The sequence below is a fragment of the Heliangelus exortis genome, chromosome 3 (assembly GCF_036169615.1).
Source record: "Heliangelus exortis chromosome 3, bHelExo1.hap1, whole genome shotgun sequence".
Taxonomy (NCBI): Eukaryota; Metazoa; Chordata; class Aves; order Apodiformes; family Trochilidae; genus Heliangelus; species Heliangelus exortis.
In genome coordinates, this window is record NC_092424.1 from 12,513,582 (window position 1) to 12,536,847 (window position 23,266).

Sequence of the window (23,266 nt, forward strand, 5' to 3'; positions counted from 1 at the left end):
TGTGATTGATTTCCATTCCATGTCACACAGTAGTGATTGAGAAAACATCTCCTCCTCTGCCTGTTGAAGTTGCGCCTGAAATCTCTACTTCCAGTGCAAGTCAAGTAATTGCACCTACTCAAGTTACAGGTATTGTACTTCCTTTTTAGAAGTAAAATAAATTTTAAAATGACTGTGTTTCTGACAGTATAACTTGTTCCATGCTGCTTCTGAATTATAACAGTGAAGGAGATGTAGTTGTAGAACAGAAGGAAATGCTCTAGGGAGAGACAGAAAGTACAGAACAGGACAGCAATGAGGGTACTGTCAACAGTGCCAGGAATGGTCCCTTTACCTGACATTTTTGTGCCCACAAATAAATGAAAAGGAAAAATTAAGAATTCCTCCTCAGATTGTGTGATCTGCAACTGAAGTCCAGAACTGAAGGCTTCTTGGCTACAAGTGTAGCCACATGTGTTTATGAAGTATAAGTGGTCATGTACTTTGAATGATGTAGACTTTGTGGGATGTAAATCAGCATGTTCTCCAAGAAGCAGTTGAAGAGTTACTGTAAGATCTACTTTAAAGCGTTCTTTTGATGTTTGTGCTTCTTTCTTTTTTGATGGAATTAAGTTGCCTTTTCTGCATCCATGTGTCCAGAAGTGAAAATAAGTGAAATGCAAGTAGTGCTCCTGTCATAGCTGAAACTTGCCTAAGTGATGGCAGTGTCCAAAATGGATGTAAATTTCACTTGCTGTAAATTTGTAAACAAAAAAGTGAATGTACTGTGTGTGTCACATTGACTAATCTCAGAATTAACACAGGCTTTGAAGTAATTGCAATATCCAGGTAAATACTTTAAGATGCAGTATTTTATACGATAGAGGTATCTATATCTACCAAGAGGTTTCCCAGTTCACGGGGGAAAATTGCACATGATTTAATAACACTTTACCTCTTCAAAGATGGCTCTCCTTCATGCAGGAATGGCTTTTTTATGTTGCACAGAACCTGTGCAGGTTCTAAATCACCCAGTTGTTTGAAGGAGTTCTGTCTACAGTTAAATTCTCCTGAGTCTACTGCAAGAGTAAAGAAAGTATTCTGTCCCTCTGTCAGCATACAGCTGCTTGCTTCATTTACCTACAATACAGTTTGTCAATCCCATATGAAAGTTCTGCTAATGGTGATTGTCAAACCAGAATTTAGACATCAGCTTTTCCATGACTGTGCCCCTTCTGCCAGCCAGCTCTCTTCTTCCTTACAGGGAGAGGAAGTTACGCTTCTGGGAATTTATTAATTAGGTAAAAATGGTAGTTTTACACGTTCTGCTGGTTTTTTTCTGTTCTCAGGAACAGGCCTAGAACTAGAGAACTGTGTGCTGTAAGCGGATCGTTCTGTTGTTCAGACACAGTTCCAAATGTTGTTCAGGTATTTAAGAGATAGTGAAGTACTAGTAAAGATTTGTAGGACAAAATCCTAAAGTGTATTTGAAAAACGGACTGCAATCAGAGTTGAGGTGGTTTTGAGTGCTTTGCTTCTGTAGTTTGATTTAGTTACATTCAAATGTAACCTATTTCTGAATAGTCTGGGTAAACAGGTCTTCATTACAGATGATAACTTCTTTTTCAGGAATTACAAATTCATGCTTCTTTATGAGCTTAGTTTAAATTGCAATTAAACACAGTCATTAGAAATTTTATCAGGAGCACATATACTTTGAGAGTTTCTGAAACTACTGTAAGGGTTTAGCATCCAATGCTTCCGACATCTGAATCTCCTTACCTTACAAAATACAACCAAACCATTAACAGATGGGTATTCTCTAAAAATAATCACCTCACTACAGATATTTTTTTAGTCTTTGATGCAAAGATTAAAATTTATAAATTTTTATTCGATGTTATCTTCATTTTACTTTACTTTTTATATACCAATTTATGGATCCTGGATGGGGCATAAGAATATGTCACTAGGAAAATCCTACATGATTTCTAGATCCCTCCAGATAGGGTACCCATTACAGAAACTCAGGACTTAAAACCTTTATTTACAGTTGTTTTCAGGCCTGATCTTTCTACTTGGTTTACAGAATATTGTACACTTACTGTACTATGTGTGAGAGTTTAACATTAAACTTTTTTTTTTATTTGCTTAGAAATCAACGAATGCACAGTTAATCCTGATATCTGTGGAGCAGGACACTGTGTTAATTTGCCTGTTGGATACACTTGCATCTGCTACGAGGGGTACAAACTTAATGATCAGCAGACAAAGTGCTCTGGTATGAATGGATGCTTTCAAAAATCTGAAATTACCATTCTGTGAAATGCTTGAAATGCAGCATATGGTCAGGGGAAATATATGCCACAGTGCAGACAGAAAAGCTAGCTTTTGTATGTCAAAAATTGCCAGCTAATCTCTGATGTAGCCTTTCAGCCCCACTCATTGATTGAGAATTTAATTAAATGTAATGAAAGCCTTTTCCATTGTGAGATGAGAGAAAAATCAATTAGATCATCTCTGCTCAGCTTTGTATCAGGTATCTGAAATCATTGGACTGCTAGTAAGAAATACACTTCTGTATGGAGAAATATTCTGACATTCTGTTTGTCAGAATTATTTGCCCAGCTACCAGCCCTGCAGCTGAGCCAACTCCAGTCATTTTGTTAGGTCTTTCCTTTCAACCTTCCACTGAAAAGAGAAAATATATCATAAACATCCCAGAAGCACACTCGAGATCTGGAAAGTGAGGTCTTCATTCCCTTCAAAGATAGTAAGTTCTGGAACAGAGGGCTCTGATGAACATGGGGCAGAGCCCAGACTGAGGATTTTCAGATTTGGAAGCAGCTGTGTTCTGGTTCCTCTTTAACTTGGAGCAGAAAGAGGGTTTTTTATCATGTTGCCAGATTATAAACTATAAACTTAAAATTCTAGCAAAAGTTCAGTAGCTTCACACTGATACACGTGCTGTCAGGTGCAGCTACAGTATTAAAAAATAGTTTACATACGTACACAGCCCAGTGGCAACTTACAGTCCTCCTGTTTGATCCAGATTGTGTTATTGTTCCATGCTTGCGCTCAGCTTGCACTCAGTGGAGTGATTTGAATAGTGATCATGTCACATTCTTCAGGAAAATGCAGAATTCTTACAGTCTAAGCCAAAAGGAGCATTTTTTCCAACCAAAACTATTTAATGCATCTTTGTAGCCCTGGGGGAGAGAAAAACTTGTATTTTTTCAATTAGTTAAAATAATTAAAAGATCAGTCTTTTCAAAAGCATGTCATAGAATCCACAATGAGAATCACAAGTGAATATTCTATACTCTTATGGTTTTATATCTTTTATAGATATTAATGAGTGTAATCAGGCACCCCATCTCTGTTCCCTTGGACGCTGTGAAAATACAGAAGGAAGTTTCCTATGTATTTGCCAAGCTGGATTCATGGCCAGTGAGGATGGAACCGACTGTGTTGGTAATTACTTGTCTCCTTTAAAGAAAATAAAACTATGAAAAGTAATTAAGAAGCTTATCTAAACTCCCTTGAAGTCCTCTTTTCATCTTTTCTCAATCTCATTGGTGCTGGACTGATGTTTGGAAGTTTTTTGTGTCTCACTACATATTGTGGTGATTGTTGAGTGGCTCCTACTACTTTTCCTATCATTTGCTAGAACAAGAATTGACTCAGTATCGTGCTTGTTTAGGAAAACGACCATTTAGTAAAAAAGCCTGTGGAGGGAAATACAAATATTCAAAACTCTTTCAATTACTTGCAGCTGTAGTAAACAATGGTTTTAAATATGGCTGCGAGCAGCCATGGACTGCATGGAAAGCAGCAGAGACAGAGAGAAGTGGGTGTGATCTTCGAGTTTAGTGTTGCCTTGGGCACAACATACATGCAGTGACATGCACTGGGATTGCAACCATGGGCAGGGCTGATCACTGCTCTTCCTACAGCCTGGCTGTTTCTAGATTTCATTGTCTCTTTGACTAGAAGCAGTGAGGTAAAGATGGAACTATTCAGTAGGAACAGCTGTATGACCGTGGCTTGCAACCAGCTTGAAAATCCAAACTTGCCTGTGTTTAATTAAAGCAGAGTTTAGGGGAGATGCAAACATTTGGTAATTCCAGGGTGAGGCATAGTTTCTCTTATCCTCTCTTTTTCATCTCTAGATTTTGATGAATGTTCAAGACCTCATACTTGTGGAGAAGGATTTTGTGTAAATACTCTTGGATCATATAGATGTGAATATTGTGATAGTGGATACCAAATGAACAGGAGAGGTGAATGTGAAGGTAGGTTGGACTCTTCACCAGCAGAAATACATTAACAGTTGCCAAGACAAAAAGTTGCAATAGGAGAAGCCATTTGTTTGCATTCACTGCTGTTTCTGATCTCAACAGAAAACTTTACATCTATTTCTTTATTTGTTAATAAGTCTTTTCATTGGATGAAAATATTAAAATAACTCAAGATAGATGTTCTTCCATATTTGTCTTAGTTATTTTCTACCTGCTATATTTCTTTCAATTCCTTTCAATCTCCATTTGCTATTTGATTTCAGATGGAATGTCTTGGCACAGTGGTTTTATATCTATTTGTATTCACAGTTCCCTTTCCCTATCCCACTCTGCTCATTTTGATGGGGAATTTCTCTAGCTTAGTCTTGCTGCTGGATTTCTCTCATGGCTACTTTCTTAAGTTAATTTGCCTTCAGATCATTTAGCTTTCCCCTGTACACCCACACCCCATCTTCATTCTGCCTGCAAACTGTACTCACTCAAGCTCTGTTATGAGCCTACCCTGGGAAACATTGAGTGCAAAGATGTTTCTGTAGAGTCTGTTTAGGTAGAAGAGTGCTATAGGCACTGCGCATAATTAAATATTCTTATAAAATCTTCTTGTGATTTCTTCAAGCTTTGCAGCATTTAGACTTTACTTCAACTGAAAATGTATGTATCAAATATAGTGTTTATGTTGTGTATTTTAAGCACAGATACAGTCCAGAAACCTGAGAGCAGGTTTCAGCAGAAGTGGATTTTTTTTGTTAATTAGATAATAAAAAAATTGCACAGCGGTTTCACTGAGAAACATATGCAGGTCTGCATCATATCAGCTAAAGAGGTCTGTTGCTGTTTCATGATAAAGTATTCTCAGCTGAACAATCATGAGTCAATGAAAAAATGTGATTTGCCCACATCCAGTGAGTTGCTTGGAGATGAGATGTTCTATTCTCTAAAGGTTTGAGAATTGTCCAGTTAAATTACAGGTGTTAGAGGCTACTCTCCTTCTGTGAGTTTCTTCCTAAAACTAAGAGTAAGTTGCCTCCCCGCTACCTCTGCTGCAGTAGCAGTCCCTAATTGCAGGAGACACAACTTCTAGGCTTGGGGTAGGGAAGGGACAGGACTTTAGGAAGGTGGGAGGGAGGTGACTGACAATTTCATTAGTTCTGTGCACTGTATGAGTCAAGGATTTGGTAGGAAATATTATAACCATTGTGTAATTAAAGACCATATTGTGAAATGATATTCAAGTATGGAAACAGACTGGAATGAGGCTGCCCACACAGTTTTAATTCCAGCATCTACTGATCGTTGGTAACTTGACAGCAACTTGTCTTTGACTGTCATTTTTTGTATGCAGACTTTTAGACTGCATATATTGTGGGTTTCATTCTGCAGGATCAAAAGTTCTCAGTAGATGCTCAGAACCTGGACATGAGATCCATGAGTTTTTCAGGTCCCGTCTCTTTTTTTTGTCATGGGTAAACTCTCTGGTGCAACAGGTCCCACTGTCACCCGAAGCGTTGCCAGCCTCAGTGATGTGTGTGCCTTCTTTCAAGACATGATTAACTCCCTACTCACTGTATAAATTTTGATTATCATTCACACAATTAAATGTATAGTCCACATAATACTTACATGCTGCATAACTCTAGGACAGTGGAGAATACTAAATTCCACTTAGCTTTGAGAAGCTAGAGCTACGGGTTTGTTGTTGTTGCAAATGCACTCCCAGTGTCTCTTGAGACTGACTGTAGGAGGAACCGTAGGACACTCCAATATGGTAAAGGAGTGATGTAAGCAGTTACTCTTGCATATCCAAGCCACAGATCTGATCTGCTGTATGTTATGGAGGCCCTACCAAAAATCCCCAGCATAACAGAAAGATCATATTTGGTTGCATGTACCAGGATCTAACTTGTTTCTCAGAGATGTTTCTTTCTTTGTTCAAATCTATGCACTCGTGCCTTCCTGTGTCTCTAACATAGAGTATGCAGTTCTTTAATATATTAGTATAACATAAGCACAGACAGAATAACCATTTTAGTTTATTTTTCAGAGTTTTGTTATGGCCCTGACTGGTATTTCCTTTTATCTTCTCTTTTGAAGACATTAATGAATGTGCGGCTCCAACTACTTGTCCAGATGCACAGTGCATGAATGCTCCTGGCTCTTACCAGTGCATTCCTTGCAGAGTGGGATTCAGAGGCTGGAATGGGCAGTGCCATGGTATGTTCAGTACTCTTTCTGTCTTTTTAGTTCTTGTTTTGAGATGTTGTAGTTTCTATGCCATCAATGTTACAGCCTGGTAACAACACTAGGGTCCTCATTTCATTTAGTAATAATTCAAAATACGGCATTTTCAAAAGTTACTTTTTTGTTCTCAGACACAGTATATATGAAGAAATTTTGTTTTACTGTAGATAAATGAACATTGAATCTAGACTGCAAACAATACAATTATCATTACAAAACAATTATTTAAATATGAAGTGAAAAGGGAAGTATTAGTCAAATGCTAGGAGGCCATTTTGTGGAGGTTTTAACAAATGGAAAACACACGAGAGTGACAACACGTTAGTGGGACTGGCAGCCTTTTCAATGGGATGTGGGAGTTTGCTCACAAAGCTTATTAGTAAATTCCTTCATTATCTATACTTCAAGTAAAACATTCAGCATGTCTTCAAACAGCTTGTTTCACTTCAGGTTAGGTTTTTAGGACAGATTTTTCACATAGTTTTGTCAGTTTCTTTTCAAATGTTGCTATTTTTTTTTCCAAACCAGTTTGGGGTATTTTGAGATACAGGTATGAAAGAGCAAATTAATCCATTGTGCAGCAAGAAATAATCTTTTGCAGTTTTGGGTGCTGCTTCGTGGGGATCTACCTCGAAGTCAAAGTCAAATTTAATTCAGTTGTGAAGTGTCAGCTGTCTGTTGTGAATTCTTCTGTCCACTCTGTGTATAACACATGCCCTGTACTTTGTGATGGCTGGTGGAACCATATTAGCTAAACACAGATGTATAATGACATACACAGGAGGTGTTTGGACTACTGTTGTAAGTCAGATTGCCAATGTACTTCCATAGCTGATTTCCTAATCATTCCCAGTTGCTGTGGTTTGATTCAGTTCATGTAGTCTTGGTTCCAGTTTCCTGACACTTTTTTTCTTTGTATTACTGCATTTAGTTCCCATTTTTTCTTTGTTTTATGAAATGTTCTAAGCCTAGATATCTCGCTCACATCATTCGTGATGTGATCAGTCTTCATTCTCTGTTTATCCTAGACTTACATCATGTTGGAAGTGAGCCATACACATTTTAGAAAATGTGATGCAGACAGAGTTTGTCTTAACTCTATAACTCTTAGCTTAACTCTATAACATTGCAATATGGTACAATTAAAAAACCCTGGAAAGGAAAATATTTCCAAGTTATCTATGGAGGATATTTAAGTCCATTGTTCCATGAATTAATTTGTTTCTGCTGTTAGTTTAGGTCAGTTGCAGCTCTGCTAGCTTTCCCCAGTGCTGTTTTCAGTAATTATTTTTATCTCTGCTCTTTCCTCTGCCTGTACTTGATGCCCTAGGAAGTCCAGTGTAACAGTTCTACAGTTCTTTGGTGCTATTAACATTGTAATCTTTCAGATTTTAAAACTAGGTACATGGTTACTTTTCTTTAAGAAAGGCAAGTTAATTGGTTCACTTCAGACTTCTGCAGGAATAGATTTAACTGCATCTTAGGTGGGAATATTCCATAGATGTACATTGGAAGAAATTCAGAATGGCAGCTACATACCCTGCCACCTCATTGACTTGAAATTGTCCCAGGACCTTAAGGTCCCAGGGCACCTTATTTACTGAGTTAGGCTCAGGTGAGGAAACAAGAATTATAAGTCATTTGAAATATGGGCAATCATGGTGATTTCATGTCTGGGGAGAGATGGGCATTGTCCAAGTCAGATTGCTCAGGAGCTGGTTAAGAGTAAAGAATGATAGATATTTATGAGGAAAAATAATTACTTCAGATATTTGCAATGTAAGAGCTATGATGATATAAAGGCTTCCAATGTTTTCCATCTTCCCTTGTGCTACAGCTACCTGAATAGCTCAAGTGCATTAAATAATCACTAATTTTACTTTTTATGTTGACAGATTTTGTGAGTATTGTGGCAGTGAAAGACAGGATAGTGGGGAGTAATGTGATTTTGAGCACATGAGCAAATAAGGTGTAATTCTTTTTCTGCATCAGTGGAGCTAAAAAATACACCTTTTCCCATTAAAACAGGAACACCAGCTTGCTGTTAACTATATCCCCAAAATAAATAAAAATCGAAAGTTACCCTTTTATTCTTTTTTAAGTGAAAACCCCTCCTAGGAAAAAAACAATATTGCTTATTTTAGCATACTGAATAATTCTGGCTGGCTTTACAATGAAGCTGGTATTTATTTCTATATTTACTTTTTTCTTTGTTGATTTAAGTAAATTGCATTCAGAAGTACAACTTGGAAAAGATTCTTAAGCAGTGACATAGCATTTTCATGTTGGCTAAAGAGAGTGGGCCATCTAGTTAATACTCTTCTATCAAAGAATGATGAAAGTAGGGATAGCTTACAGATAACTAGGTTTTTTCAGGTCCTTCTGTAAGTAAAAGATGGTTTGTGACCGAAAAGATAGATTTTACTTCTCTAACTTTGTTATAAAGACATAATTAAGTGGAATTTCTTGTTGCCTATATATAATAGTCTTACAAAGGGACCTGCTTGAAGTGCAGAAATCCCCTTGAAATTCCTCAAATGTCAGCTAGGTTTTTTTGAACCTGCTGTCTTTAATTCCATTTGAAAAATGTCATCTATCAAGGTCCCACATGTGTATGTGTTTACTGTAGAGTCTTTAATTATGCACAGGAGAACTCTTCTAAATCCTGCACATTAATTGAAGTAGATTTACAAAACAGGAAAAACTCAACAGCAGAAAATGTGGTTGAGGCCTGTTCAAGGTTCTGAGATAACCTGGCTGTTCTCTCACCCCTAGGTAAGCTGCAGGTAAACAAATGAAGGAAGCATTATGGGGCATGCTGACCAGAGCACATGAACCACAACACATTAAACACCTCCAAGAAGGAGGGTGTCAACAACTTTCCTAGGCAACTTATTCCAGTGTCTTAGTACCCTCATGGTGAAGAATTTCTTCCTGAGATCTAACCTAAATCTGCCCACTTTCAGTTTAAAACCATTACCCCTTTTCCTATCACTACCCCCTCTGGTGAGAAGTCCAGATGGATGGGATGAAAACATAGTTTTAATCATGTGGGCTCTGGGCATAGTTGAGTGTTTGAGCACATACCAGCTCAAGTTGAAATTCTTTTTTAAAATCAGAATTGCAGTAGATTTTTCAAGGTCAAAATATACAGGAAAACTTGTTATAACCATGATGATGGCAGAATTTGAATGAAGACCTGAGCTTCACCAAAAGATGCTTATGCCCAAGCTAATTATACACTTATTCTTTCTTTGTGTTGACAGATATAGATGAATGTCAGTATGGCAATCTCTGTACAAAGGGACGTTGTGAAAATATGGAAGGGTCTTTCAGATGTGTTTGTGGCCAAGGTTTCAAACTCTCTGCATCAGCGGATCAGTGTGAAGGTAGGAAAGAATAAGTTGCACTTACTTTTTAGATAATACCTTTTGCCTAATAGTATTCCCTCTAATGGAGAAAGGCAAATGTACAACACTGAGGCTAAATATTAAAAAATGTAAGAATATGTATTTCAATTTTATGGCTTTCATGATCACATTCTAAATTTTGACATTTGTTATAAAGCCATTGATGAACATGTAGTAATATTTCTATTGCTAAATTTGAATTTCAACAAAATCATTGGCATTTCTTTTTTTTTGGAGATTTGGGGACAGTGGCTTTCACTGCCTTAATTTCTCTTTTTCTGTCTTTTTTCTATTGGGTGAGTGAGTGGACCCTCTCAGATTCCATCTTGGCACCCATCCTTGTCACTGAGCCAATGCCTGCATTGGTGTCAGTGCATTTCAAGTAGGACATTTAGGAGAATTTGGTGTTTCTTTTCTAAGAACAAGTGTCCTGTACCTCCCAAGCATTAGGTTCTATCTACATTTCTTCCACATCTAGAATTCCCACAAAGGCTGCTCCAGTGGGAGCTCCAGTCTCCATTCTGTAGTCAGAGCGGAGCAGTCTGAGAGAGAACCTAGAGTGTGTTCAGGAGGTTTATGAATATCCCTCTCCTTAGGGAGAAGAGACTTTCTGACTCCTCTCCCCTAAGGTGAAAATCTGGAATAATTTGTCTGAGCTCTGGAAGTACACAGCAACCTGAGCATTTCTAGTCAAATGTTGTTTGTTGTTTTGTTTGGTTGGGTTTTCTTTTCTTTTTCCCCTTCCCCATATCTTTTGCCTCAGTGTCTGTATATAGCACCAAAAACTCTTTCAGACTTCTGAGTGCTAAAAGGAATACAGTCAAACTAAATGATCGTTCATGTAAATTTGTCAGGAAATTTGAAACAAAACATCAGTGTAAGTTTAGAGTCTCGAGTGAATTAAATGTGCTGTCCAGGACGCACAGCAGACTGGTCTTGGGGAAAGTATGTAGACAAAGTTTGATTGCTTCCTCTGAGCCTTTTCATGGAAAAGAGCCCTTGCCAAGCTGCACTGGCACGTGCAGGCTGTTCTTCTTAAAGTGCACCCTCATAAAGTAAGGACCTCTACACAGGCCCAGATGCTTCATGCAGCCCACAGCTTAAAAGTAAAACTTCTGTGGTCACAAGGGACCATTACTCAAGAGGTCAGACTAAGAAGCTGTAGCACAGACCTGAAAAAAACCATTGAGTAACTTGCTTCTGTTTAAATTGGAATATATTTTCAGAAAGATGTTCAGCCATGCCTAAATTCTAGAAGTGACTAAGAACGTCCCGTATCATTTTAATTACTGTTCCTTAAAAAGTATTTTATAATAAGGGAGAGAAAACAGGATTCTTAGCTCAAACAAAACATGCTATGTTCTGAATTCAAAGTGCCACTCTCGTCCAGTATTTTCAGTTTTACGTAGGAAAATTTAAGATTGATGTTCAAGTCCATCTGTTCACCAAGGCTGACCCCAGTTTATGAGAACTGAAGTGCTGAGGAATTAGCAGTGGCTGGGGAAGCAAAGAGACATTTACCCATATTTAGAGGCTGAAAACTCTTACAAGGCAAGTATTTGAAAGAACCTTAAGGTCCAGCTTCATAGGGGAACAGCCTGTCAGTGTGTATCTGAAAACCACACCCTGTCAAATGGTGGTGATCCTGCTGGAAAGTATTTTGTGTGTTTTGCTGACTCACTGGAGTGACTGGCTTGTTACCTTTGCCAGATATAAAAGAAACAAAAGCAGCTCTCAAGCAGCATGTGTGTGTATTTATGTGTCTGTGTGTACCCTTTTGTGCATTGAGGGATATACTGACACTACAGGAGAGAATGCTGAATGCTGCCATCTCAAGGAAAACATCCAATCTGAAATTTCATATCTTTTTATGCGTCTTGTTGGCTGTGTTTTTTAATAAATAAGACCAAGGGAAGCAATACTGGATATCTACATTCTGCTTTGCTGTTTGCTCAGAACTGGTTATTGTACCATTTGATTAGTTTCAGTATTTTTGTATGTGTTATGTTTTCATTATCTTTTCTGCTACAGATATAGACGAATGCCGGCACCGATCGCTCTGTAGGAATGGACGTTGCAGGAACACAGAAGGATCTTTCAGATGTATTTGTAGCCAAGGCTATACACTATCATCTACTGGGGATCAGTGTGAAGGTAAGCTTTTGTTCTGAAGCTACTAATTAGTTTTTTTCAATAAGATCTTGAGTATTTCAGCTATAAGCATGGGGCAGAAAGATATGTTGCTTCTCATTCTTTCTCTGTACTTTGCTGCCAACTATTCAGCAATCCAAACCTACACAGTCCCATATTTAATGAATTCTTATAATATGGTCCCTGTCATCTTGCACTGTAGGAGAATTCAGCACATTTCCAGCAGTGAGAATGGAAGAGCAGTTGACATTATTATCAAAAACAATTAAGCCCTTCCAAACCTTGTTGCTCAAATTCTGACACAGGGGTTCTCTATTAAAAGAGCTTCTGCCAGCATACACTATTCATATGGGGGCTTGCTAACTCCAAACTTCTTCTCCAGCTGGTTTTGGGAACCTGTAGCCAGCCACCACAAATCCCGCATGTGTGTTGGCAGGAGAAAATATGTAGCATAAGATGAGCTCCTGGATGTCTGCTGGAGCTCACAGCTTTCACTGTCTCAGAAGGTAGTCTGCACACTGAGCCTGTAAAAACAAAATTAAAAGGTGAAAGATGTACTGTAAATGTAGGGAGAAATGCTGTGTGTGAAAACAAACATTCTGTTACCTCTCAAGTAGAGCAATTTAATTGTTCAGTAGTTGGCAAACAAGATTTTTTTGTAATTAATTAATTCAAAGCTACTTCCTTCTTCTTCATCACTGGCTATATCATCTGATATGGTACATCTGCTGTACTACTCATGGTCACCTTGAGCATGTGACATTGCTTACTAGTGAGATTCAGGAAAGATTATACCTCAGTTGCTTCCTTATCTCACCCTAGGGAGGAAAAGATTCTCACTTAAGGTCTCAAAATACTTGTGGTATTAACACATAAAAACTTCCCTGACTCTGGTGTGCTTCCTGTAGCTGCCAATACCGTGGAAGACACAGCTTCTAACTGCTGTTCTACCTAATGTCATACTGCTAGGTTATACTTCACACAGCACTCTAGGAGGCAGTTCCTACCTTCTCCCCCACAGCAATAAGTCAGAAATCCTTCTCTTTAAGTGATCCAGGCAGAAGAACAATTTCCCCTGAGCCAACCAGATGCTGTCTTCTCAAGCCAACCCAGGTCAGACCATACTTTATTATTGATTATGATACAAGATTGTTCACATTTAAATAGTGACAGCAGCTCTTGAAGTTCTCACCAACAAAGAAGAAGGCTATCTTATAAAATCTCCTCAGCACACTGATATTCTTTGGTAGTGACCCATTTGGAGAATCTGGTCATAAAGAGAACGCAGTCTTCTGGGAGTTCCTGGTGAATGCCACCACCACTTGCATCAGCTTCAAGAAATGTGGGCTTATGATGCAAGCCACTAGAAACTGGTGTAAAACAATGTTTGGCTCACCTGGCTTCAGGATCTTCATGGATTGCAATGGATGCAGAAGTACTGTGCAAGAATCAAAAAAAAAATGAGGTGGGCAGGCATCACTGCCCCATCCTGCTTCCCAAAGGCAGAACAGACCATACGGTGTCATTCCTGACAGGTACTCATCTAACCTGCTCTGAGTAGGCTTCAGCAGATGAGATTCCAAAAATCTCTTCAAGCAACCTGTGCTGATGCTTTGCTGTCCTTGTGCTAGACTTCATCCAGATGTGTGAAGGTAATCTTCTATAGCTGCAGTTTAATGTACACAAGTTCTTACCTTGTCAACCTTTAACAAGAAAAGGTCATTTCTTTTCTCTGCATAGCAGAGAGGGAGATGGTGAGAGAGTGGGATGCATAACAATTTCAAGCATTTTGATTCCTTCAGGAAGAAGCCTTAAAACCATCAAGTCTGCAGAGAGAGATTTTGAATTAGTAAATGCTATTAGCATGTGTTAGCATATGGCTTGAACCATCTTGTAATGAAGAAGAGCAAAAAAATATAGAAAATCATTTAAATCCATTGTAGTTAGGGACCCAAATGTTTTCCAGAACTTTTCTTCATACTGCTTTAGTGCATTTCACAGAGCCCAAGAAGTCGTGGTAACTGTTGCTGCTCTCCAACACTATGCAACAGCTTGTCTCAGGAAAGGTCCATGTTTTATCTTCATCTCTCCTTGATCCTGTTCAAAGGCAATTTTCAAGAGCTTATAATTTCAGGAGCTTCCCAGGCAAAAGGTGGGGGTTGGATCATACAAGGAGAAAGGGTAAGACTGTTCTGTCACCCATTTACAACAAGATGTAACCAAATCTACAGCTTCTTGACAGACTGGTGAATTTCTGTAGAGACTAGAGATTTTCATAAATATTACAAGCCCTGCACAAAATATATTCATCTCTTGAAGTGCAAGAAATTCTTTTGTGTTTTCATTATGTCCCTCCAATATTTTCTGAAGTATAGTATGTTACAGACTGCTTTTTGCACCTTGGAAACAAAATTTGAACAGATTAGGCTTTTTATGCTGTCAGTGAAAATGCTTTGTGCAACTGCATTATGTGCTATACATTCACCTAGTCATTCATTCATCTTGTTTTCCTCACCTTGTGATGTGTTTATTTTTGAAGGTGCCATGAAATATTCAGTGCACACCTAGGGAACTCTGCTGGTTTAAATCTCCCATTCTCTTCATATTGGAGGATGTCCTCAGCCTCACTGCCATGTTTGCATCTTCATGAAAATAGCTTTACTCCTGACTGTCAGTTCAGCCACATCTGTGCATGGACAGGGCAGAGCTTCTATACAGAGAAGATCACTTGAGAAGGCAGCCAGTGCTTCACCACACAATGGCCTCTGATTTTCCTATTCGCCAGTTTACCTGAATATTTTCTAACACTTCACAGAGAAAGCAGGAAAGAGATGACAAAATCTGTGGGTACAGCACGGCATCACTAGGTGAAAAGAACAGTATTTTGAATTCTGTCCAGTTTCTCTAAGGGCTGTAAAGCCAATGTGCACCAGCTGGACTTGCATAGAGACTGTACATCTCAAAGAACTCAGGTTGCTGGAGAAGAGTCTGTCTGAAGCATAGGAGGCTTCAGTGTTCTCTTAGGAGCCTTTAGGGATTTTGCAAGCCAAAATGCTCAAGACATACACATACAAAAGGTGGTAAAAACCACTGGAAATCTCCAGCATGAATGACTGCCTCTTATTTTTCTGGAGAGTCTTTTCCAGCAACAATTGGACCTATGACGAGTGCATCAGAGAAAGGGAGGTTTGCATCCTGTGCAGAAAATGATGGATTTTGATTGAATTTGGCAGAAGACTCCTTCTTGTTGTGAGATTCGGCACTAACTAAATGCAAGGGAGTTATTAATTTTTATCATGCTCCTAATCAAAATTAATTGCTGTTTTTAATAAACCACAATTTCTTTCTCAGCTGAAAATTACTATAAAATGTGGTCACAACTTTGTCAGCACTAAATGCAGTTTTATCTGCAATAGCAACCATTTATGTAAGAAAGCTATCTCTATTTCTTATTTTTATCAAATAGCTTAAATTGCAATGATAATTGCACTCTGAAATAGTGTGGGCTTTCCAGAGACTAGGTAGAAATTAGGTCATGTCCTCTTTTTAAATTACAATTATTACTCATTTCTGCGATGCAGGAAAAAGCTACAATTCTAATCAGCTAAAATCCATCAGGATAATCAAAGGCAGTGGAAAAGGTCTTTGATGACTGCTTTTCAAAGGAAACTATCTGCATTATCAGAGCAATAGAGTCACTAGATTAAGGGGTAGGGCACTTAGGAGGGAGAGGAAAGCCGCTCATGAGATGCTTCTTATATTTAACTCTCACATCCTGTTTGCTTTTAGAACTTAGAGGCACAGTCATCAGATACCTTGTGGTCATTAGCTGTAGTGGAACAAAACTGTATAATGTCACTGGAATGTAGGCACTTGTGAGTTAATCTTGTGAGCAGCTGTGCTGTTTCCTACACTGACCTGCCTGCCTTTGAGCCCTTTGGAAGACAAGGGGAAGAGACTGAGTGGAGGCAATGCCAGTGTCCAGTTCTTGAAATGTTTGAGTACTTTGTATCAAGCTTTTATCCTGAAACTTCCCCTGATGTGTGTTAGAATGTTTATTGCAGGAATGCCAGGACACTGGGATGGAGTCTACAGGCCCCAGGTTTGATGCTGGGCTCCTAGGAGCCAGGCCCTATGTGCCCTGACCCTGCAGCTGCATTTATTGCATATCACAAATTACAAATTTGCATAAGAGGTCTGTTATGATGGCTTTCATGAGAGATGCAGGTGGCATATAAGATGTACTTGCTAGGACATACAAACTCAGATTTTAAACAGTTCTCTAGAAATGCAAGAAGTTTAATGATACGATGAAAGGGAAATTTAAAGGACATCTCAAAGTGTTAAGTGAACTTGATTTCTACACATGCACACGGGTATTCAAGGGCATCAAAGCTCCAAGCTGTTAGGTTAGTATCAAGGTATCATCATTAAAAGTTTCATTAGTTTTCACATCATCTATTATTTGCTCTGGTTTTATTTCAGATTTTGATGAATGCCTTCAAGACAGTGATATTTGCCTTAGAGGAAAATGCATTAATACTGTTGGGTCTTACAAATGCACTTGTCCAGATGGCTTCCAGCAAATAGCGAATAGGGGATGTCAAGGTATGAAATAGCTATAAAAAATGCCTAGATCGTTTTTATAAGTGTGCAAGCTTGTAAGCATAACTTGTCATAGTAACAAATCATGCTAAGAAAAAAAAAATTTTATCATTTATACTGCTTTCTTCTAATCCTATATTTCTCTGTAAATATATGCTGAGAAATTATTTCAAGAAGCTCAAAATCGAAAGAGAATCTGTATTAGAACTGAGATAGAGTGCTACTTTTTCCTAAATCCTGGAAACATGTATTTTGACAGAACCTTCTTTGTTTGGGAATCAGTGAGATAGCAGGAAGACCTATGCTAGCGTCAAGTCACATTTGGTAAAACTCTCTCTTCTCTAAAACACTTTCAGTGCTATGTGGAGTATTAGGTGTGCAGGAATTAATATGGCACATTACTCTTGGCACATTGTTGTACACTGACATTCTGGTGCCCATAATTTGAAATGGAAGCTGATCAGCTGAGGAGAGTCAGGGATGAACCCCCAAAAAGCTAGTGGCTCGGGGGAGAAAGATTTGAATGCTTTTAAACTGTTTATTTTGTTCAAGAAGAAAATGAGAGGTGACCTTATTACAGCCTTACTACTTTCAAAGGAAACCATAATTGAAGGTAGAGAGCTATTGAATTAAATTTGTAGTAAATTAATCTCAAAATGTTGTATCTGCAAGTTGAAGCTGGTGTAGACTAGAAATTAGGAACATGCATTTTGGCAAGGAGTGAAGCTGAAGAGTCCAAAACATTAGAAAAGGTGCAGTCTGCTCTTTCAGATTAATTACACTCTATTTCCCTACCATTGTTATTTTGTTTTCTTGTCTTTTAATGTTTCCAGTATCTCTCTGGTAGTTTTATGAAGCTGACAGCTTAGTTGTGAGTCCGTGTTCTCAGACCCACAGTGTGGATCCTGAGAAAGTACCATATTGTCCTTACCATTGCTGATCTGTCACCTTACCTGACTTTCAGAGAGCTTCAGGAAGTCATTGGCCTCTGTGTACTATGAATTCAGAGAAAACTTTATACATGTAGATGTGTGAAGTGCAGTGCACTGACTCTTCCCTATGCACCTCATACAGATACTACCCTTCCACGAGCTGCCACTATTGTTTCTTTATGTGTACCATGATCTCAGGGCACTGAACTTGAAGGTTTATACACAAGACAGAATGAGTCTGTGTCTAAAAAAAATTCTGTAATGGATGTCATGGGTCTAAGCGATGGTATTGAAATCATAATTTCTCTAGTCTATCAAAATTACTGTCTAGTTTGATGCATTTCATATGGCTGTAACAATGACCAGAATCTAAGAAACAAAAGACAGTTGAGAATAAGGAGTTCTAGTAAGTGTAGGTCTTGTTTTTGAATTTGTGTTTGGTCTCAGAACAGTACTGAAAACTTCTTAATAGGTTTTTATAAAGCAAAATCTAAAACTGTGATTAGGATGTGAATGGTTATTCATTAAGGTAGCACTCCTATGTGAATGAGTGCAATACTTTTGATGACAGGTTTTGTTAGCATGAAACATCAGTCAGAAAGAAGTGTTTGTTTATCAGATACTAGAGTTTGAAAGGCAGTGTTTAAAAAATGCTTTCTAAGTTAAAAGCAATGGTGACAGAACTTCTGGGACCATTCCCGTTCCCCATCAGCAGAAAAGCAGAAAAGAGTGTTTGGCTTTAAATCATATAAAATCATCCTACTGGGAGAGATGCATCTCCAGACCTGCTGGTAACACATAGAGCCATATGCACAAGTTGACCAGCATGCAGCTGTCAGCACTGCAATGGAGCTGTCTGAGAATTCCCCTAACAGAGGAAATGTTGGCAGATATGGAGCTTATCCTGATATCTCTCAAATCACTCTCATCTGCTTATCCTCATTGCAGACACTGATATAGTAAGAGTATGATGCAGCAGAACATTCTGATGCCTATACAGAGCTTAACAGTGATCCCAGAAGATTTAGTTACTCTGGAAAATGAGCCCTGTTTACGTAGTTTTTTACATAGTTGGTAGAAATTCAAGATGCTTTTAAGACACATGGAACTTAGACTCAATATTGCAGTTATTAATGTCTCTGTGTTTTCAGATATCAACGAATGTGAGAGATCTGACCTCTGTTCTCCTCATGGAGAGTGTCTAAACACAGAAGGTTCCTACCAGTGCATATGTGAGCGGGGCTTTTCTGTGTCTGCAGATGGCCGAACATGTGAAGGTGAGACAAGTTACAGTAATGCATTCCCATGGATTTGCTGTTATTAGTTGAGAGAGAAAAGTAATTTGCACCTAATATCCCAAAACCACTATTAACTCTGCGGTCTGCCAACTAAGAGCTCTTTGTTCTTCCTCTTGTAAATGCACATCGTGCTGTGTTGCTGTTTGAATAATAAGTATAACAGAAAACGTACAAAATGGGCAATGTAATGGAGCTAATGTTTGTTACAACCTGTGTTGTACTTTTCTTGATTTTTTTAATGATTTTTTGTATCTTAACATTGGTTTGGTTTGGCTTTTTTTTGGTTGGTTGGGTTTTTTTTGGTTTTTTGGTTTTTGTTTTTTTTTTTTTTTTTGTAGGCAATAGAAATCAGTGAAAAAGAAGGTTTAGGCCCAACCAGTATCCACCAGGCCTCTGCTCACACACCCCCATCCCACTGTGGGACAGGGAGGAGGAAATTCAACTAAAGGCTTGTTCATCCAGACAAGGATAGGGAGATTTTTACTCCCCACTTATGGTAAAATGGGCAAAACCAGACAGACTCAACTTAGAGAGAAAAAAAAACAGTTTCACATACCAGGAGGAAGCAAACACAAAACCAGATCTTTCCCTCCACCCGTCCCTTCTACCTGGGCCCAGAGTGCTTCACTGCTGCCTTCCCCTCAGCAGCACAGGGGGGCGGGGGGGGGGGTAGGGTCAGTTCACCACATGTTGGTTTTGCTGCTCTTTCCTCCTCAGAGGGAGGACTCCTCACATTCTTACCCTACTATAATGCAGCGTCCCTCTCAGGGGAGAGAGTCCTTCATGAACCCCTTTAACCCAAGTCCCTCCCAGAAGGCTCAGTCCCTCAGGAGTGGCTGAGGTCGATTGGATTGTTCAGTCTGGAGAAAGGGATGTTGAGGGGTGGCCTCATAGCAGTCTGTGGCTTCCTTATGAGGAGAGGAGATAGGACTGGCACCAAGTTCTTCACTCCTGTGACTTGAAAACAGGATTTGGGGAAATAGTATGAAGGTGAATCAGGGGAGGATTAGGTTAGATATCAGGAAAATATTTTTTTGCCCAGAGGGCAATTGAGCAGTTGAACAGGCCCCCCAGGGCAGTGGTCACAGCCCTGACTTGATCAAGATGGGTCCCTTCCAACTCAGCAGATTCGATGATTCAATCCCAAATTATACTCCAGTAAATCCTTAGGATTGGTTTTCATGGGCCAGCTGTTTTCCGATTTTATTTAGAGATAGTGAAAAGTTTCTTCCTTCAGTGGAGAAGGTGTACGGAGACTTCTGTCTGACTGTTGCGTTTACTCCCCCTCCTTTCACCAGAGGAAAACCAGTGTTACAGCTTTATTATTTGAGCTGGCTTATAAAGTGCCATATAGTTAGTAATATAATATCTAATGAAACGGAATATACTACTGGCAAGAACAGTTATGCTGATGTAAGGGAATAAATGTTGTATATTTAGATATAGCATGACATCAAGCATACTATATGTGTTTAATTATTATTGATAACTACAGAAAATCCTGCCATATTTTTGTTGCTTTTGCCTCTCTAAACATTTACTTTATTTTATAATCACAGCATAAGTTGAAAGAAACGTTCTCTTACTGCCAAGACAAAAGTCTGGTCAAGTAGGCTAGAGAAAGTGAATCTGAATACCACCAGTGATTGATGGACAAAGCAGGATTTTGTGATTTTGAGTAGTGGGGATAATTCCAGAACATGTTCATGGATTTTTTTGACAGCATGTATACATTTCACTCAGATTTTAGAAAGGATTTGGTTAAATATCACAGAATGTCAGGGTTTGGAATGGACTTCTGAACATGATCAAGTCCAACCCCCCTTCCAGAGCAGGACCAAAACTAGGGCAGGTCACTCAGACTTATATCTTTTATTAAATATCTTCTACTTCTCTGCAAGAAAAGGAGTAGCAGGTGTTTTGTCTCACTGTTGAGCATAGCTAAAAAAAAACCCCAGTAACCTAAAAAACCCCATTTGGTCAGAGAAAAATGCAGCCTGCTCTTAGTAGAAACCAAACACTTCATTCCAGTTCAAAGTTACAACACTTATTAACCTTGTGAAATAGGATGAGGGATATTGTCTTTAGACTGAATGAGGGTAGATTTAAGTCAGACATTAGGAAGAAATTCTTCATTGTGAGGGTGGTGAGACACTGGAACAGAGTGTCCAGGTAGGTTGTGGGTGCCTCACCCCTGGAAGTGTCCAAAGCCATGGGGCTTTGAGCAACCTTGTCTAGTGGGAGGTGTCCCTGCTCATGCATGGTGTTAGAACTAGATGATCTTTAAGGTCACTTCTAACCCAAAACATTCTGTGATTCTATGAAATAAAAATTCTTAGAAATTAAAAAAGGCAGAACCGAAGAAAAACACAATTTAAATAGAATTTGAAAGTCAGCGGCATCTAAGTTAAAAGGATGTACTAGAAACAATGAGCCCTTCTTGATCTCTACTAGTTAATAAAATAGCACAGTTTGCAGGGAAGGGTTACTGTCACATATGATGAAGTAGTACAAAGTTAATCTCCTTTAGAACAAAAATGCCAAACTTTTTCTAAACAGAAAAAGATGAAATCACAAGATCTTGTTTCCAGGATTGTGAGTAGTTTTGGAACTTTTTAATGAAGAATAGAACAACAAGTACAAAACCAGTTGAGCATGCTTCACAAGTAGTTGGTGGTGTGTATGGAATACAGATCAGACTTTATATTCCGCACTTGGAAAAGTATTTTAATAACTTGGCAAAGCAAAGGTACTTCTAGTCTTCTGGAGCAGCAGCTCTCCTTTTCTATCATTATTAGTTTCTCCATTCTGTCATTTTAATAGAAACAATTCTAGAGTCGAATAAACTCATTTGAAGCGAGTATTGATGGCATCAGTGTTAATATAGTAACACCACTTGCAGTGGTGTCAGCTTCAAGTAAAAAGGCAAGATACAACAAAAGGATCAGAAACAAAAGGAACGTGTGACCTTACTCTGAAAAAGGATGTGGCTTCTATCTGCAGGAGCTACTGTTCTTTACACTATGTGCCTCTGTGAATTTACCTCTAGTTAAGTGAGTGAGAGTAACTGTTTATACCATCAGAGAAAGAACCTGAGGAAATTTTGCTGGATTCAGATGCCTCTCTGTACCTGGGGAGCAGATTTTCCATATCTCCAGACTGTTTTTGTATAAGTTTGACTCATTTTTTTGAAAAGTCAGAAACAACGACATAAAACATTTAAGAACCCCATGTGGTTCAGTTCTGGTATGGAGTTTTTATGGCCATTGGCCAAAGTAAACTGAACAGCTGTGGAGACTGTGTCTTCTTCCAAGGTGTAGACAAACTTTTGTTGTAGTGGTGACATTCCACTGCTGCCTGGCCCCAGGCTCAGCAGTTTGGCCACAGCACTCTCTCTGAACAGGAGGCTCTCGGAGCACTCCCTAGCTCCCTGTCAAGCTCCCTGGTGTTCCTGTAAAGGCAGCATTTTACCCAGTTGGCTACTGGTCAACTGTTGGCAACAACTCAAGTTAGAGGTTCTCTGATGCTTAAGTGAATAGCCTGCCCTAAGCGCCTCTTCTGTCTCCATCTACAGTCCCGAATGTCTCTCAGTGGCTCCCTCACTTTTCCCTTTTGCTGCTCCAAGCCCCAGACTTCAATGCCTGCCTCAGCAGACACTCAAAAAAACCATACTCATCCAGTCAGAGCTCTCTGACCTCTGCTGCTTCCTTTCCCTCACTTATTTTTGTATTCTAATCTCTTTTCCTTTTTCACTGAATAAGTAACTTGGCTGAGACTTTTGGATGCTTGCACAGAGCATCCACAGATCACTCTGTGATCAAAGAATAATTTACAGATTTACAAAGATGCTACATTGTCCTTGTTTAAGATGACTGCATATCTAAGAAGTCTGAAAATCAGGGAAACAAAGAGCAGAGCTGTGAACAGTGTGTAACTGTTGCCTCTGCCACTTAGGACATCTTCAGTAGATGTTTCCTGTAACTCCACATCACAACCATAATTCTGCCCATGATAGGGAAGACAAGGCAGCTTTAGAAAAAGAGCATGGTAAATGTAGGACTCCTTTTGGAGCAGAGTATGATCTGTAACATGGAATAAATTTTATGCACTTGACAGTTTCATAGCTTCACCAGATATACTTGGTGGTTAAATACCAAAGTAAGAAAGCTCAGGCTTCTGCCAAACATCAATTTAAGCATCCATCTACAGAGTGTGCTCTTGTGAGCTACCTTCTTGTTTCATTATGAGTAATCACAAGCTTCATCAGCCTTCTCAGATTTGCTGAGAGAGGTGTTTTAGGACATCAACTACTTCTCCGGATGCTGGCTAGAAAAGTAAGAACATGGAGAAAC

The 23,266-nt window shown here is 38.9% G+C and overlaps 1 protein-coding gene across 15 annotated transcripts in view; it reads left to right on the top strand.

Annotated features, from left to right (window-relative positions):
- The window catches only part of LTBP1 (latent transforming growth factor beta binding protein 1), a 179,394-nt gene that overhangs the window by 122,364 nt on the left and 33,764 nt on the right, over positions 1-23,266 (top strand). For 9 of the 15 annotated variants that reach the window (XM_071739221.1, XM_071739212.1, XM_071739218.1 and 6 more), the window contains 9 exons: positions 31-129; positions 2,135-2,260; positions 3,328-3,453; positions 4,152-4,274; positions 6,372-6,491; positions 9,785-9,907; positions 11,960-12,082; positions 16,565-16,687; positions 18,768-18,893. In XM_071739221.1, the coding sequence (XP_071595322.1) occupies positions 31-129; positions 2,135-2,260; positions 3,328-3,453; positions 4,152-4,274; positions 6,372-6,491; positions 9,785-9,907; positions 11,960-12,082; positions 16,565-16,687; positions 18,768-18,893 (1,089 nt within the window). The remainder of the gene's footprint in view (positions 1-30; positions 130-2,134; positions 2,261-3,327; positions 3,454-4,151; positions 4,275-6,371; positions 6,492-9,784; positions 9,908-11,959; positions 12,083-16,564; positions 16,688-18,767; positions 18,894-23,266) is intronic. The other 6 variants (XM_071739219.1, XM_071739213.1, XM_071739215.1 and 3 more) reach the window with 1 other exon arrangement.